The sequence below is a fragment of the Hesperophylax consimilis genome, chromosome 7, assembly GCF_061612785.1.
Source record: "Hesperophylax consimilis isolate HC1 chromosome 7, BYU_Hcon_1.0, whole genome shotgun sequence".
NCBI lineage: Eukaryota > Metazoa > Arthropoda > Insecta > Trichoptera > Limnephilidae > Hesperophylax > Hesperophylax consimilis.
The window spans coordinates 19,690,511-19,709,589 of NC_142842.1; the positions used below are offsets into that span (position 1 = coordinate 19,690,511).

The 19,079-nt window shown below is 33.5% G+C and overlaps 2 protein-coding genes across 2 annotated transcripts in view; one reads left to right on the top strand and one right to left on the bottom strand.

Moving 5' to 3' along the window:
* Positions 1–19,079, bottom strand: part of LOC149422436 (thioredoxin, mitochondrial-like) — a 289,804-nt gene that overhangs the window by 156,270 nt on the left and 114,455 nt on the right. The gene's annotated exons all lie outside the window — the stretch shown is intronic.
* LOC149422448 (alanine aminotransferase 1) overlaps positions 9,782–19,079 on the top strand; it is a 37,121-nt gene continuing 27,823 nt past the window's right edge. The window contains exons 1-4 of the mRNA XM_089633810.1: positions 9,782–9,999; positions 10,344–10,581; positions 10,990–11,079; positions 14,955–15,052. Of these exons, the coding sequence (XP_089489936.1) occupies positions 10,351–10,581; positions 10,990–11,079; positions 14,955–15,052 (419 nt within the window). The 5' untranslated portion in view covers positions 9,782–9,999; positions 10,344–10,350. The remainder of the gene's footprint in view (positions 10,000–10,343; positions 10,582–10,989; positions 11,080–14,954; positions 15,053–19,079) is intronic.

The window sequence follows — 19,079 nt, forward strand, 5'->3', positions numbered from 1 at the left end:
TCACAGGATCCCATCTCGTCAGTATCAGTATCAGCGGCGACGTGTGATAGAAAAATACATTTTTTTTTGTTTTTAATTGAAAAGAATATCATTGTCACCAAAATAACATTTACGTTTTTTACTCCAAATATGCTAAGGAATCGCTGGTTAAAATCATTCGGGTACGTGCTGTTGTTGGTGTGTGATCCTTGGAAAAATATGTGTAAGGTCACCCACTTCCTGATGAGTTGGAATTCTCGAGGCAGTCCCTCATGTAGCACATCTCTTCGATGGCGGGAGCCAGGTAAGTTTCCGGAGTGTGCAGGGCGAGAGACACGGGACCCTTCCACCCAGAAATATGCACCATGTCTGCTAAGAATATTAAAGAAACTGCAGAGAAGTATTGTACCTACTTTGATGATGTTGAATTTTTGTCATGATATTGTATGTTGATTATTCAAAAAAAAAAAACTGATTCTTGTCTGTGGAATGTTGTTCCTCCCATGGAGCCACACGCTCGGTGGATTATACTGGGCCGGCCCTGAGTCAAACAGCACAGTCTTAGTAAAAGCTTCAAGGGCACTGTATTGGGAGTTAGTTATTTTTGGCACCTTTGCGATCGGCGCCCGGAGCAGACTGCTTCAATTGAACCTGAGTGGGGCCAGCCCCGGGACTATCCTTCCAAAAGCTAAATAGTACCACTCTCTCTTAGGTGGTCGTCCACTCCACCGAAAGTTTCACCAGGCTGCCGGAATCTTCAAGTATACAACTGAACTAAATTCTGAAGAAGAGTCATATAACAAATCTATCAACAAGAGGATTAAAATAGTCCAAAAACATAAAATCTCGTGACTCGGCATTGTGACGTCTTCATGACGGGCAATGTGCCCATGCTGTGCATGGATATAATTGATAAAACCTAATAATCTCTTTGGGAAGTTCTGCTCTCAAAACTTCTACTGAAATATTGCAGTTCTTTGAAAATGGTCTTTGGAAGCAGTACAGTTTCATCAAACACCACCAATTCATTTGATCGGTCGTTGTAAAATTACTTTTAGTTTCTCTAGTTCCTCAGCACTTTATTCGATGACCATGAGAATGCTGCATCAACCGTTATTTCTTTTTGGTGGTTAAATCAGGCGTATCATAGCCGTCTGTGTCGACAGTTGTATATTTTTATACTGGATCACTTTTTCGTTCAGAAATTGTTAGAAAAACAAAACTTGAAATAGAAAAAGTAGCCACAAATCTCCAGCCTTGAAATCTCTGCAACATCTTGAACATCTGAAATTTGGAAAAAGAGTGAGTCAAAAAAAAAATCTGACTGCCCGATGTAATGTGATGATATTTTGTTTAAAATTTATCATACCTATTTGATTTTTTTTAAACATCACAATTTACTATGTGATTTAATTCACAGTGAAAAAAGCAGGTATGTATCTTATTTAATATTTTTAATTTAATGATTAATACCTAAAAAGACTTGCCGTCAATGTGAGGGCTAGGGCCACTAGCTAATTATTTTGCAACATGCCCATTCCACCTTGCATGGTGACCAGATTTGAATAGCCAGGTACTTACCCTCCTTCCTCTTCCTCATCTTCCCCTCCACACTATCAGTTTTAATATACCCCAATCGGTATACAGCAGTACCCAGTCTTTCTAGTATTAGTCTGTCGTTCCACAGATCGGTAAACAATCGACATAAACTGAGTGTTCTAAGACCCTGCACAGAAAATTAAGTTAGTTATAGTAAGGTAACGATCTGCGACAAAGTTCAGTGTGGAACATTTTTGTGCATGGTCTTACAACACCAGGTTTATGTCGATTGCTTACTGACCCGTGGGACGACGGGCTTAGAGGTAAAGATTCAAAGAGTGCAAAAATTTTAAAAAACCTATCGAACCTACTTTAGATTTGTATAAATGTTTATTTTTGAAGAGGTATTAAAAGAGGTTAGTGATTCTTTAACAACCCAAGAAATTGTTTTAGTTAACTTTGAAATGTTATCTAAAAAAATTGCAATAAAAGTTGACTGAATAGAGAAAATTAGACATCAAAACAAGGACTACTGTAGCATCCCACCTGAATTACTGCACAAGTGTAATTTTTCTGAGCAATAAAACACAAGTTAAAAGAATGGAAATGTACTAGTATAAAGTGTGTGGCAACGCATCCCCTAGTATTTATATACATATAAGTTAAAAAATAAAATGATCATATATGTTTTAAAGTGTTAGTAGTAACAGTTAGTTTTTTTTTTTATAGTACCTACAGTCCATCTCCATGGCTATCCTACAAGAAGCTGACATGATTATAGGCGTCCTAAGACAAAACAATATTTATTATAAAGGTTTTAAAATGTTCAATGAACTCCCCGAAAATGTTAAGGAAGCGAAAAGTCTTGCAACTTTTTGTGTGTTATGTCTCAATGTTGTGATCTCCAAATATTAGTATGTAGGTAAAAGAATATTATTATCAAAGATATTAGAAGAACGAGATATGCTATGTTGGCCGCCGGACCGTAGCCGGAGTACTACCTAATTAGGGTACTTTGAACGGTATCGGGACGTGTACGCACAGAAATCTGTTCTATGTATTAGTGCGGATACCTTAGCGCAAGCGAAGGTGTGCAGTAGTATTGGTGAACAAAACCGGCGACACTCGGCAAAACAATTCCACTCAGTACGAACTGCGCATAGCACATCTCGTTCTTCTAATATCTTTGATTATTATACTAGTTTTAGAATAGGTTTGTACTAGAGATAAAGTGTAACATTTTATAGCTAAATAAAGTAACCAAAAAGTAAAGTCTCTAGTAAAGTGTAATGTTACACTTTACTAGAGATAAAGTGTAAAATTTTATAGATAAATAAAGTAAACAAAAAAAAATATTTATCTTTTTGTATAAAGGGGTGTTTGTGGCAGCTGGCATGGATTTGATTTTTATACAAATCTGCAGAGTTTTCGGGGGTAAAGTGCGCTAACTTCTGGAGGTGATTCTACATGATGAAGAAGTAAAAAAGATAATATTTTGAAATTTCAAACTACTACATTCTTATTATTGGGTTGGGTGGTTACAGTCCTTTGTTTGGTTTGAAAACGAAAAAATAAATTAGCTAAAAGAATTTCGCCAGAGACCATTTTTTTACTGCAAATAAACTCAGGAATCACCACAGACATAGGAATTAATAGACGAGAAGATAATGGCGAGGGGTAAAATCAACTGTTGAAGAATGAAGGGAGTGAAGCTGACTGTGATTCGTCAATAAATCAATCTGACCAGTAAATAGGCATCTCGCATTATAATATCAACATTTACTTCTTAAAAGTAAAATCTGCTTTTGAATGAATAGACATTTTTACATGGGAGCGCAAATTACTCGCCACGTTATGAACAAATTTGCGAAGTCCAAATTCGGCAAAAAAATTCGGTTCCATTTTCAGAGTCGAATATTTCGTTTAAGTATTTAGTTAAGACACTTTTATAAATGTTCATAATTTACTTCCCAGCAACCAACCAGCTTTGTGTTTCGCGTCCAGACGTTTCTCGATGTGATAGTAACCACTGATTCATATTATACGATGTGAATATGCTTAAAATAAAGTAAAATAATGCTTATATATGGAATGTAATACGACAATTGGGTTTATTCTCTTTTTCACATCTATTTTTACAAGTTTTCATAGTACAAGTCAACATTTTGCCGTGTTATTTCGTAAAATGAACCGATGATGCCTCGACCATAGTTCGCACAAGAATGATGACGTCACGTTTTCAAATTTCACTTGAGGCCATACGCGAGCACAGCCGGCTCCAATGGAACCGGTATGGGGAGTGGGGATAATACGCTTTTAATCACTTAGGGCAGGTCTACTAATATTCATATGTCTATGGGAATCACAGATTAAACTTTTTTTGTTTGAATTAGAACATTTTTTTTATCTAATAAATTTTTTTAACTCCAATTAGAGTCTGGGATCATTGCTTAAAGTAAGCCAAGTATGTCTGTTAAAGCCCTGTATGTATATTAATCAATCTGGTAACATTGCCTGTGGAATCTATTTCACCCAAATATTTTATAATTTATCTCTTTTCCTGTTTTACTTACTTTTTCTGCTGTATGTCATGAACAATTTTCGCCTTGCTTTGTATTTGTTTTCTCGTACTTTTATTCTACAGCCCCATTAATGATAATACAGAACCTGTTTCACATTTGGATAAAAATTATATATGTCGTGCTTTTCTTAGTTTTTCCAGTGCAATTCTTAAAGCCCTGCTTTGTCTTACTTTTTCATACTTTTTGCTCAATATTTGAATTGGTCAACCATGGTCCACTATCCACTACCCGGCTCGCTGTCAGCCAAGCGGAGAACTACTAATTCCCAAAATCACCGCCAGAGGCACAGTTCCTGCCCCTGTTAGCCAAACGGAGAACTACTGGTTCCCTAATTACTCCTCTAATTGCGCCCGCATCGGGCCGGCCCTGCACCTAGTAATGAAACTTAATGCTGATAAAGAGTTAAGGAGAGCACATTTGAATTTATTTATGCACACTGATAATGGTTCAAATACAAATTGGAACACCCGCCGCAGTCCCCTCTTGCCCCGTAGTAGTTCTATGATACAGTACACCACTACACAAGAAAGAATCTCTTTAAAATGATTTTCCTGTGTCTAATAGTGTACTATTACACTTTTTTTCCAAAATTAATTAATTAATTAAATAAATTGATCAAAATGGAGGTTGCTAAGATTATTTAAATGGTTTTACACGGCAACACATCAGGAATATTATGTACTTTCAGGATTACTGCTAATTTCTGAACAACATTTTATATTGATGAAAAAAATATTCACATCATATTGCTTTTATAAAGTTTCTTCATTTTTCCTTTCAACCTGAAATCCAACCTGAATCCTGAAAGTACAAGATGGTTGAAAGGAAAAATGAAGACACTTTATAAAAGCAATATGATGTGAATAATTTTTTCATCAATATAAAATGTTGTTCAGAAATTAACAGTAATCCTGAAAGTACATAATTCTGCATCATATTCTAAGTAAATTCAATACTCAAACTTGTTGTTATTTTTTTTAAACTTAGCATAAAAAAGATTTATTTCATATTTTTGAAATATACATTTCAAATATGCCATATGCTATAATAGAAAAAAATAGCTTGGGTAGCATTGATGTACTGGTCTCTTATTATGAAATTTAAAAAAATTAAAAAATAAATAATTAATAAAAATAAATAAATAATAAATAAAAATAATAATAAAAACAGAAATAATTCCCAACTCTTTTCTTTTTCACAATTAAGATCAATTTGTGAAAATACTAACAATTAGGTAAATAAAAATCAGTGCTCAGGTTTAATCGGAGTAAACCGCAATGCAGCACCAGTTGTAAAATCCATAGTCCATTCCATTCCGGTTTGTGAATGCACTTGGTTGAGTAGAACCAGTTAAAAAAAAAGATTTTTTAGATTAGACTACTGGGTGGTAAAATCATGCTCTTTCATGTTTTGTATTTTTTTTCTTCATTTACATTAGAGGTTCCCAAACTTTTTGCCCAGTAGACCACTTGCCAAATATTTTTTTTCCGTAGACCCCCTGCATGCCGAATATTGAATTTTCCTAAAACTATTAACGTCACATAATCATTTATTTTTTTAGTAAAAATATTCCCTTCCCTTGCCTGCCCAATAACCGGGTGGCGGTATAGTTACTCTGTCTTTACATTGTGCAGACAGATGCACCCTTGTAAGGTATTACACCAAATGAAAATGAAGCAGGATAAGCAACGGTAATTTCTTTCTGTAGCTAGCCCTACAGAACTGCCCCTTAAGTTCTTTGTCAGTGCTTATTCCGGTCAGTTCTTCTTGTCACATGATATCTGTTTTTTCAATGTTCCATTTCGATAGTCAAAATATCCTCAAACTTAGTTTTCAAGTCTGTGTGAAGTTCATTTAAATGTTGATCGTCATTATTACCCTGGACGTTTTTCAAAAACAAGTTGGGGAACTAGGAAAATTCGCAGCTTCCAATGTGCAATGTTTTGCTTGAATATATTAATTCTAACGAGAAAAGGAACGTAGACTCTATTTATATACCTCAATCAACAACTTTACGAAATATAAAAATACAAATATCAAATAAGTAATTTCTCAGTCTATTATATTTGTGTTAGGTCTATTGTGTCATTTACGGAACTCCTAAATGTTGAATTGAGGTAAATGGGGGTCCGCTCGTATGTACCCCCATTTGAATCTCGTGGACCCCCAAATTTTTTTCTCGCTGACATAGACCCCTAGCAAGCCGATATCGACCCCTGGGGGTCCATATAGATCAGTTTGGGAACCTCTGATTTACACCAATGTGTGAGAAATGAAAATGGTAAGTTCTTGTGGTACATCAAAGGTAACTTTGAAGCACTGAACAGGTATTTCTAAGTCTGATCTATACTGATTTGAAAGAAAACTAATATTGGTCATTTACATAGATCTTTTTGACTCCTAGACCTGAGACAGGCCAATGAATCTGTTCAAGAAAGAATTATTAGAAAATATTTGACAAATTTCACCAGAAATAAGGAGAAATTGAGTTTACTTGGGGTATACAACATATTCCTTTCAGTTTATCTCTTGAGTACGGGTAGGTATCTATTCCGTTACAAGTTATTCTTAATTCAATAAATTTTTGCTTCTCTTCATTCACCTCTATCTTACATTTCTTTATTGGCTAAAAAACAACCTCCTACCCATCCTTAAAAGTCAGTGCCCCGGATTCGGATGTATCAGCAAAACCGTTAATTTAATTCTCCTGGCTCCAATTATTGTATTTTAGTAATAATTTGTACTTTGGCTTCCTATGCAAAATTTATTATTAACTAGATATATTAATAAATAACTAGATGAAGTTCCTCAGACACTCTTAATTAAAACAATAAATTGGATTGAATCAAGCAACAGTTCATTTTTCAATCCAATTGAAAAATTAACTCTAGTGTTTTATGGAGCAATCTTCAACCCAACCACAAACCACTAACAGATACATTATTACAGAATATTGTTTTACTTTAGTTTTAAACTCAAACAACTAAATTTTATAATTTAGTAGTAATCTATCTCTATCTAATTTTAATTAAATTTTACACATTCACATTTAGCATAAATTTATTAATAGTTCTAAGCAGTGTTGATAAATATAGGAAACAGTGAATGTTGTTGTGAGCATATGATGCATACAGCATGTTTCAAACTTATTTGATTAATTTGTGTTATTTTTCAATGTATTTAATTATTGAAGATAATATTTTTAAACGAAAATTTGAAACAGAAAAAGAAATGTTCGCATCTACTTGAACCCAGGACCTTCGCCTTGTCGAGGTGCTGCTCTCCCAACCAAGATAATGGGACCCTATTTCCTTTGGTCATATTTATCTGTATCCAGTGGCGGATTTGCAGTCTTGGCCGCCCTAGGCCCCAGACCATGTAGCCGCCCCTTTCTCAGTACCCATCATATTGACCAGGAGTATCCAAACCGTTCAGTAAGTTCCTAGGGTCAAAACCGTTTTAATTTTCCTGCCATTATCATTCATGGTTCATGGGGTGAGATTTGTCCAGGTCTTGGCGGTGGATACGTCTGCCCACCTGCTGCGTGGTGTGCCGGATCGAGAGAGACTGGGTGAGGGAGGCCTTTTGACATTTCCAGCCGGACTATCTTGACCCATCGCCTTGCACCGCAGTTGGAGGGATGTATTCATACGTATGTCACTCCTGGACACACTAATCCCCAGATTCCTACCCACCCCTCGTACATTTTCCTTTTCAGAACTTCCTATCTTTCCCTTCCTTAAAAAGACCCTCCACACAGCATCACCTAAGATGACATAGGTCGTGAGGGAAAATATTTTCCTCAAAGCCTCCTGTGTGGAATTAATGTAAAAAAATACGCTTGCTAAATTCGCTAGTTCAATTACTGTATAATTGTCGATTGTCGCAGGCCGGATTGATGACATTGGCGGGCCGTTGTTTGGAGACCCCTGATATAGACTATAGACTACATAATGCATTTACTTTTATCGAAATCGATTCAGAAATTTAGTTAACTATAATAGCTGCTAGTTTGTAATACTTTCTAAGGTTTCAAGGATTTGAATAAAACATTTAAAACAGTTTTAGGTTTAATTTATTTAACTAGTTTTAGGTTTATTCTCATACAATAATATATAAGTGTTTCACAGTTACAATTAGGGTTGCCAGATACGGGCTGGATAAAAAGTTATTATTAAGTCTTCAAAAAAATAAAAGAAATCAGCACCTCTTTTAAATAAAAATCAACTTAAGGTACATATTCGAATATAATAACTAAACTGAAAATACAAATTAAAACGTTGGTAAAAAAATTTACGCAAAGCATTATCTAACATAAAAAAAAACTGAACTGAAAACAAAAATCTGGCAGTTACAATTCTCGTCTGCACTTGCATGATAGGTGTGGCAAGCGCGGCTGCGGGGGGTGGGGGCGCGCTGTGTGGTGTGTGTGAACACGCTCTTGCATATCGCTATTTCGTACGTAGAATATTTAGGTACTTAGGAAGTAATTTCTTGTTATCATCTGTGACTTTTTTGTCACGATTGGCCGCCCCTAATATCTGGCCGCCCTAGGCCTGGGCCTACATAGGCCTAAGGGCAAATCCGCCTCTGTCTGTATCATACTCGGAATAAGAACTACTGGCCATCTTTATGTATCTCGAACTAAATGCAATCTAGATAGTGACTTGGGTAAATATTTATCCAAGATTCATAATTTATTAATTAAAAATAATACGTATTGATATATTTGTGGCATGTTGCAGAGTGGTAGATACTTTCAGTATATCCCCGGTGAAAGACCATCATTAGGAATCAAAACATTGGTTGAATTTAGCTAAGTGTGGTCACCATATTTGAATAGCCAGATACTTCCCCACCTTCTCTTTTCCACCTCATTCCCTTCCCTACTACCTCTCTCTTTTCCATCTCCTTCCCTTCCCTCCTACCTTCAGCATTTCAACATGCCATAGTCTCACTGGCTCCAGATGGTTGGGAGCAATTGAGACTTTTGCACAATACCACATGCAATATTGAATAATGTCATATTTATTATATTATAATATTTATCAGGGTCTAGTTATTTCAATCATGTGCTTAGTATGATAATTAACATTTTTTTTGGAATGCCAAGAATTCAGTTTGGATTCTAAACAAGTAAGAACTTACTTAATTTTTAACTGAACAAATAAAATTCTTCTTATTATTATTAAAAAGAATTTAACAAGGAGGCATTGTACGGTTTGGGTGACATGCATAAATAATTGTAAATATTACCATCGCGATTTTACTCACTATATTATATTTTAAAATAAGTAAAAAACGATATTAAATTGACTTATCACGCTTGACAATAACAATCAAACAAAAAAGAAACACTGATTATTATTATTATTAATCACTGATAAAAAGCTGGCCATAACGGACAAAGTTCAAAACTCTGATTTTATCCTCAACAAATCGCCGCGATTGAAATCGGGACTCTCCCGCCTAAACCAATAAACCGACCTAGTCATCGTAATATTTTTTTATGTAGGGTTACCGTAAGTTTAATATAATCCTATATCCAAATAAATAAAAATAAATTAAAAAAACTGAATTTATTCTAATATTAAATTATGTGATTATTGAAAAAATAAACACAGTTTTTTATGTACCGAGTAGTAAATTTGACGCGTGAGATGATGCGTTGTTTTTCAAATAATTTTCCGAAGATACTCTGTTCGAATATGGTTCGAATGTAGTGCCTTTGCATGTATTATTTTATTTGTCGGTAACGTGGTGTATTTTCTATTTTTATCGTCAGTTAGCGTTTGTTAGGTTAGGTGAAGATAACAATCTGCCAAATATTCTGCCAGTATTTTGAAAACTCCCGACCGGACGCGATCTGCTAATTTACATTTTGAAAATTTGGACAAAGGTAAGGCTGGCATCTTATATAATTTATTTAAGACCTTCTTAACATAATGTAGGATTATATTGGGCATCGTATCGTATAATTAAGATACCCTAATGACCTGTGGATAAGTTTAAAATTTGAATTGCATAACAATAATATTTTGTACTTTGCTAGTCCATTCGTCTAACCAGTCACTCGTAAAAGTGGAATGTGACGTTTCGCTGTCAGAGTATATAATATTTTTGGGATTAAAGTTGCGGTTTCCCGATTATTTACTGTTGTGACCCTTTCAATTGTTGATTCATTTAACAATTAAGTGCCACTGTTGTGTGTAGTACTGATATTTTTGTATGTGTTGAGTTTAGCCGAAAGATGTCAGCGAAACGATTGATAAGCGGCGGGGCTGTGCGATGGGCCCGCGCAGTCGACACAGCAAACGTGGGGAGGTTGTCGAGGCTGGCTGACGTGATATCTAGAAACATGGCTACGGAAAGACGTTGTGTGACCATTAATGACATCAACCCTCACCTTAAGGTGATGGAATATGCGGTTCGAGGACCTCTAGTCATCAGAGCGGGAGAAATTGAAAAGGAATTAACTAAGGTTCGTAGTACTGTCATTAAACCTTTCGCGCGAAACAATCGATGTCCGGCATTGGATAACTGGTGACCTGTGATATTTAACATATAACTGGAATATTATAATGAATGTGATCGATTTTTCAGTTATTTAATAAATGACTGCAAATATGTGGTTCTAATTTTAACGTGACATTTACTGTTGCCAGTGCAATTTCCATCTGAACCACTTTAACATCATGTTTGTATATCAATCAAACAAATATTGACTTTTTGTTCACACTTTTTCAAACAGACAATAGTGTTGATTGACCCGTTTCTGGACTTTATAACCATCACATCTGCAGATTGTGTTGATTGACCTGAAGTGAAAATTCGTACAATTTGTGCAAAAAATCAAAGCTGAAGTTAATTTTTTGCAATTTATTTTCAGGGTGTTTCGAAGCCCTTTAATGAGGTGATAAAGGCAAACATTGGGGACTGCCACGCCATGGGTCAAGTCCCCATCACTTTTATTCGTCAGGTGAGTTATTGATATTTACATAAATTAGTCAGCCATTACATGAATCATGTTTTGAATTACAAACACAATACAATACCCACATAAGATTATCCATATCAATAATTCAATGCTAGCCAATAAAATATTATCAATAAAATTTGAACAGACACTCGTAAAGTTCCACTGTCCAGGTTGTTTTATCTGCAAGTAGATTACTTACAAACACATTAATTCTCATAGTTATAGTAATTGTTTCAAACATATTATGTTGAAAAGTTCAAGTAATTTCATTTCAACCATAAATTTGTTTTAATAGAACGACAGAATTTATAAGTATTTGTATTTTTTTTAAATATTTGTATGTTTTTTACAATAAATATACAATTATACATATTATACAGTGTTATCAAGGTAAATAATAATAGATTTTCCTCACCATAAAGAGACAAGGCTCTTGTGTTTGGTGAGTGAATCCTAGCTCAATTATATGTAATCATGTAAGTAAGTAAATAATATATTTGCAAAACCAAAGGGATAAGTAAGAAATAGGGAAGATTTATCAATAATACAGTTTCAAGATTTGAAGGAAATAATAATAAGAGTAAGTAAGATATGGACTTTTATAGTAGTTTTAGGTAATTTTTTAATTTTATTTTAAATTCCTGAATATCTTCAATATTTTTTAGATATAATGGAAGGATGTTAAAATATGTTATACCTAGATAGAGATAGGTATTTTGTGTGTGCTTTGTATTAAGTTTTGGGATTTTGATAGTTTTTTTGATATCTTACTGATGAATTGAATTGTAAGTTATTTAACTGTATTTCTTTATAAATTTGTAGAATTTTATATTTTTTATATATATTGTCTATTGTGGGTACATTGAATATTGAAAAGAGAATCTCAGTAGAAAATTTGGATGGTTTTTTCAATATTACTTTAATTATCAATCTTTGAACTATTTTAAGTGGATTTAATATATTGTTATAAGTTCCTCCCCAGCCAATAATACCATATTGTATTATATATCATATATATTACATATCCATATTTACTTCAGATAATCTTAAGTATTTGTTCACAATCAAAACATATTTGATTAAAACAATATGTACATAAGTATTCACCTCTCTGAATCGTTTTATTACGATTCTGTACAATAAAGTTGTTATCAGTCATCAAATAGAATATATCACAAGAATATAGGACATTGGTGGCTGGTGACTTTTTAAACTAAAAAGTTTTATAATAATGTAGCTGAAAAAAATCTTGTTTGAAGTATCTTCACACAAAAATATGACTTTGTAAACACAAAAAACATCTGATATAATGATGTAAATACCGTAAAACCTGCACTTTACGATTCCCACCAGTTTTCATACAGATGTTTTGTTGTTGCAGTCCCATTAAAACTGAAATTAAGAATGGCTTAAATTAAAATAGTTTCCGTCCATTTTACCAATCCATTGAAACTATAGTTTTTTCAATCTTAACTCTCTAGAACAAAAACATTCACCAGCCACTAATAAATAATTAGTTAGTTATTTTCCATATCTGGACATCAATATTATTAATTAATATCACTGATCGCAAGCACTTAATCTTATAAGAATTCTATATGTACACCGGTAGTCTCTGAATGTCAAAATAATTCAACTCTAGTTTTATCATACTGTTATTGAAACGGCAGCAACACGTGAGATATTCACTAACAATGTAGGTACATCGAGTTGTCTCTAATTCACTTTCATTAGCATTCTAGAATGGTGTCATACCGCGCAGTTGTCAATAACATTGAAATATTTTTTGACTGTGAGAAAGAAGCACATGAAAACATCTGAATAGGAACCCAATAGTACAGTAAAATACATAAGAATTAACTGATAAAGTCAAAACAGTCTAAGGAAAGTGGAAGGGCAGCCCTGAGCCAAACGGCACTAGTGAAAACCTCAAGGGCGCTGTGTTAGGTTATTATCAGCACCTTGGCTAATCGGCGCCTGGAGAGGGATGCTCCAATTGCGTCTGCACAGGGCCGACCCTGGAAAATGCTGTAAAAAAAGAATTGATTTCTTTGTATTATTTACACTTATACAGCCTTTGGAATCCTTCTATCTAATAGCATTCTTCTAAGCATCTTAAATTAATAGATTCTATGCGAATTTACAATGTTTGTAAATAGCATCAATGCATACATTTTCTTATTGAACCTTTGAAAACTTCTGCGGATACCAGGTCATAAAATGAGGCACTAATACACAATATTAGGTTGTGTATAATTTTGTTAAAACCACAAGGATAATAGACACATGTGTTTATAAAAGACTCATCACTACGATTAAACAGTTTAAAGTTACATGTATACTTCCCCGCCCCTCCAATTTAAATGGTCATAATATGAAACCCTACTCAATTGACTAAATTGATTCGATGTAAGCACATCCAGTGTACACTAATATATCATTGTTGCTCTAGTATATATAAGTGACACTTTTTTTTAACTGTTCAGGGGTTTGGGTCAACAGTAAAAGAAATTTATATTTTTAATCTTGTGAGTGATAAAATTGCATCATTTAACTGATATTACCGACATAACAACAAAGTACAGATATTAAACATGTAACAGGATATATTTATTTAATCATCAGTCGGTGGTTGCATTTTATGTATACAGATTAAACAAACAAACAAAAAAATGTGTTTAGAGTGATACAGCAGCTTTGAAAAATCTCAGTATGTATAATTATTCTTTCTCAGTCTTAGCTTGCCAGCATAAATATACTCACCTGCCACCACTGCTTTATTATACAAGTTATGCATTTGATCACCATGTTTTCAAATTACCCAATTATTTTACTCTGACCTTGACTGACTACATATATTCTACAGTTGTTGTTCTGAGATTTTATGAAGATTTAAAAAAAATGTACATATATATTTTTAAAGGTTAATAGATAAATAGATTTGCCATTGAAATATTCTGAGCATAGCTTTCAATTATTTTTTTACGATTTTGTACACTTTTTAAAATTAAAATTGCACATATTTTTTTTATAAATATTTAATGGATGAATAGATTTGCCATTGATATCTCGGCATTGCTTTTATTGTTTACACTAGAGACCTAGTAAAAAATTGGAATATTTATTACAGTTATGTGGTTACAGAAAAACCAGTTTCACAATCTTGTTCAGGCAAGGTGAAAGTTAGACCAAGTGGGAAACTAATGACTGTTTGTGGAGATATAAATTTATGTTAAATTTTCGGAATTTTTTCATGCTAACAATATTGTTCTGCTTGCAAGGTTGTTAACCTGTAAAATTTGCAAATTTTTAGCTGTCTTTTTCCCTTTGTTTTAATTTGTAGATTTCTATAAATTTGTGTATACTCTTATAAACTGTAATGTGTTTGTAGTAAGGAAATAATGCCTGCAATACTCTATGTACGTGTGTTGTGCGTTTTAGGATTTAGTAAGTTTTCATATAATTTGTCATAAATATGCAATAAATACCAATTTTAATTCACCTGTAGTATTTAACCTGTAGTATGTAACGATTCGGAATGGTGATGGAACACCATTCAGAATCGAAATGTTTCTTGAAATGGCTTTAGCATTCGTACACTTCATATCTGCCCTGATGATGGACACTGTAACGATGTCCAAAACGTAGGCTAAATAACACAAAAATTTATCACAATAAGGTTTTAGCCGTGTTTAGTGACCAAATGTAAATAGCCACTTCCACCTTCCTCATCCCAATCTCTTACCTCTCTTCATACCCCAATTGAGGATGCTTTATTACTGACTCCGGTCAGGGGGTAATTGGACTAAAAATGGTGTGCTAAAGTGGCCATGGATTTGCTATTGGATTAAAGTGTTTATTTTTACTTTTAATAGGTTCTCGCTCTAGTAGCCTACCCTGATATCCTCATGAAAGACTCTCATTTTCCTGATGATGTAAAGCAGAAGGCCAAGGACATTCTCAGTGGATGCAGGTAACCAAAGTATTCATTTATTACAATAATATACTAAATTACAAGTCAAATTCGGTTGATTCAATATGATAAATTTTGTATTATGCTTCGTTATTAATTGTGATGCAACACAACAGTTCCGTTTCCCGGGCCAGTGTAGTTATGGCACCCCAAACAACAGGGGAATGTTGTGAGGCAGTAGAAAATTGATATTCAAATCTAGCTACTAAACATAGTTACATACAGAGATGTGCAAAATGGGTACACAAAACCATTTGAAATGCAAAATGGAAATGGGTCAAAACTTTTCCATTTGAAAATGAAAAATGCAAAATGGTTTTTAGAAAAGCATTCCAAATGCAAAATACCTATTTTCAAAATGCAAAATGGTTTCTCAGGTCAAACAATTAAAATAATTATAAAATTTTCAAACAATTTTGTCATTTAATACTGGATATCAATGTAGAACAAACATATTACATGATAGTAAATCCAAAAACACCACGACTTCAGATTATGAAACCACAAAACATTTGTGCGGGACTAATGTTGCCAGCGTAAAAATATAGAAACTGCTATCTAACATTTAATATTACAGCGTCATGGCCCCATGTTCAGTATTTGAATCAGTATTTTTTGTAATGGTATCACTCAATTGCCAGGGCTCCTACCAGGAAGCAACTTGACAAATTTAAATTATCTCTCATAGCGAGGTTGAGGACCGACTGATATTTGGGGCTTATGAAAAACAGATGAGTGGAGATAGTAGGAAGAATGTTGCAAAAAAGCATTTAAAATGGAAAATGCATTGAGAAAAGCATTTAAAATGCAAAATGGTTTTTAGAAAAGCATTTAAAATGCAAAATAAAAAAAATACCCAATTTGCATTTTGCATTTCCATTTGAAATGGATTTATTTGAAATAAAGCACATCTCTGGTTACATAACATATTCTGCCATCATAATTAAAAATGCAGCTACGAATTTGCAAAAGTCACATTCTGATGTGCTTTTTATTATAATAGATTGATAAATCTGTAAGGTCTCGTGTATCAGAATGTGACTTTTGCAAATTCGTAGCTGTCTTATGATGGCAGTATTTCATTCATAGTAGAGTTTTAGTGACGAGGTTGTATGTGACATCATCGACGATCGTCCTAAAATGTTTTCATAAAAATCATTCTTCGAATGAAAATGAAAAAAACAGAAGTTCCTAGAATGATGAAATCACATACGACTTCCTTCTGGGACTACTACACTGATAGTAATTCTCACTCTGGAAAGTGCAAAAATGTATACTAATTTTTTTTAAATGCTATTGAATGTAGCGATCACTCTGTGGCTATCCATTATAATTAAATGAATTCATATTATGTACTTAATTTATTATTAACTTATTGTTTAAACCACTATACTTTTCTACTAAAGATGTCCGGTTTTGGAACAAGCGTTTCTTCCTCAGGGCAAAATATATACTAATTTAACATGAATAATATTACAAAATATTATGTTTATATATACATGTGTCCGGGGGTAAAGTGCACAATCTTTTAGGGGGTGATTCTACATGATAGTAGAAGTAAAAAAGAAAAATAACCTTTTTTCAAATGTTAATATTTTAACCATTATGAGAAAAAAACAACAGAATTTTGAAAAAAATTGTTTATCTTTTTTACTTCTAACATTATGTACAATCACCTCCCGAAGTTTGTGCACTTTATCCCTGGACATCCTGTATTCGGACTCTTCACGCCTCCACCCCCATTCCAACACCTATGTAATGTGTGTTCACCCATAATTTTGTAATATTATTCATGTTAACTTAGTATAAATTTGCCCTGAGGAAGGAACGGTTGTTGCGAAACCGGTTAGCGTTATAACTAATTATAGTGGTTCAAACTAAGTAATATTGTTTCATTTATTTATTTCATTCATTTTTGAACTTGTGCCCAGATTTAATGCTCTTACCGCTATGCTACCGACCTCTTCAAGTTGAGTGTTGTCATTTCCTTATTGGTTGCCCCGTTAACATTTCCAAAGGTTACCATTGCCCGACTTGTTTCGACTCCTGCAGTTGTTAAATATGTAGTTAGATCACACGACGGTTGATCAATTTCAATGTCAATGTCTGGGTAATAAATCTATGTGATGTACATTAATATTTGTAATGCTTAACCACTTACTGATCTTTCAATAGCAATCTGCATTACTTTGAATGATGATTGGTTTCAATCGCATAAATTATTCTTAAGCTTGTGCCACTTTATGACGTCACAATAACAATAGGTACCTTTATTGTAAAGTTATGTTTTTTACATTACATATTAGATTTACTTCACAGTTAAATAGCATCTTTTCAACTGTTTAAAAATGCTTTATTTTCACCTGTTTAAAAATGCTTTATTTTCACAATGGTTTTTGTTGTTTGTTTCTGTTTAACCTTCCAGCGGGCGCGCTGTCGTAAAATTTACGACAGACGCCCCTTATCGCTTCCCCCACTCTTACCACTTAGTCGTAAGCATCAAGCTTCGAGATATGCTAGAGTCAAATCAAATCAAATCAAATGTCAATCATTTACCGCAATATATAAGTGAGGAATTACGGGATCAAAGTGAATTACGGTCGGCAGTTGAACCGATAACAGAAGAAGAAAATAGAAGCTTTCCAAAACGCGGCGTTTGTCGGTTATGTGCACTGGATAAGAAAAGATCCTCAGCATCAATGAAGTGTTGCCGTTGCCAGTCCTTTACATGCAAGAACCATTCTTCAGATGAGGTGGTTTGTAACAATTGTAAGGATGAGAATTTTGATTCTGACTAAATAAGTCGATAAAATATTTGTTTTGAAATATTAACATGTTTAAAGTGTTGCTTCGTTTTTTTTTTGAGAAAGTCAAATAATTTTTTTTTGGTGCCTATTATCATTTTTCATAACCTTAAAGAAATTCCCTAACATTTGTATAAAGAAAACACCACTTACATGGAGAAAACTGGATGACGTAAAATTTACGACAAGCGCCCGCTCAAGGGAAATTTCTCAACGCGCCCGCTGGAAGGTTAACAATACTTTTACTTTAGTCTTGTAATTTTTTAGATTTTCATTGGCTTACTATTTACAATAAATTTACCGATATACAAATAATTATAAACGATTTAGTAATACCAAGTTCACTCTGTCCAGTTTTTCATCACCACTCTAAAATTAGAACTTTAATAGTTACTTTACTTCATATTTACAACTATAATATGGAGCTTAAGGTGAAGGTTTAAACCAACTACATTCACTTGAGTGATTTTTGGCGGAATATGCCAAGTTTGTAAAAACATTTTTAACGATCGTTTGTCATAATGTGCCTAATTTATAGAACCTAAAAATATGGGACAAACGGTGAAATCTAGGTGGATTCATTGGCTAAACAGTAGTAAGCAGTTTCATATGTTTCCATATAATACTTTGAGGAATGGTATTAATTAAACAATATGGTAAATGTACATATAATAAATAAGACACCAATCGCTCTATAGCACCTGGGATTAAGTTAGTCCTACAATTGACGTACACAGTGCTAAGTGCTAGTTATCACAACATGACAGCTGTTGAAACTGTGCAATTCCTATTATAATATCTATTTGTTGTCATGGCAGCGATAAGTATGAAAACACGCAAAAAGCGCAGGCACATTAGCATATTAAATGCTCTCATCTATAAAGAGGACTAATACGGGTTACATGTCTAAAATATAAGCAAAGCATAAGGATTACACAACAATTATACATTGTAGACATACTAATATGACAACTAAATATTTCAATCAGGCTACAGGAAACAAAACATTAACTAATTTTCAAAAAATATGTGAAATGCTTTTTTTAAAGTTCTTTCTGTGCTATTAAAAATATCTGCCACTTCTGCATTTTGGTTGCATTATCTGTGTATGCTTGGTAGAATGGAGTTTATAATCGACTTGGTATTTATTTATTAATTCATTTTCGTGAAATTGACAGTTTACATTTAATCAGTTTGTACATAAGTATTATATAGTAAAATAA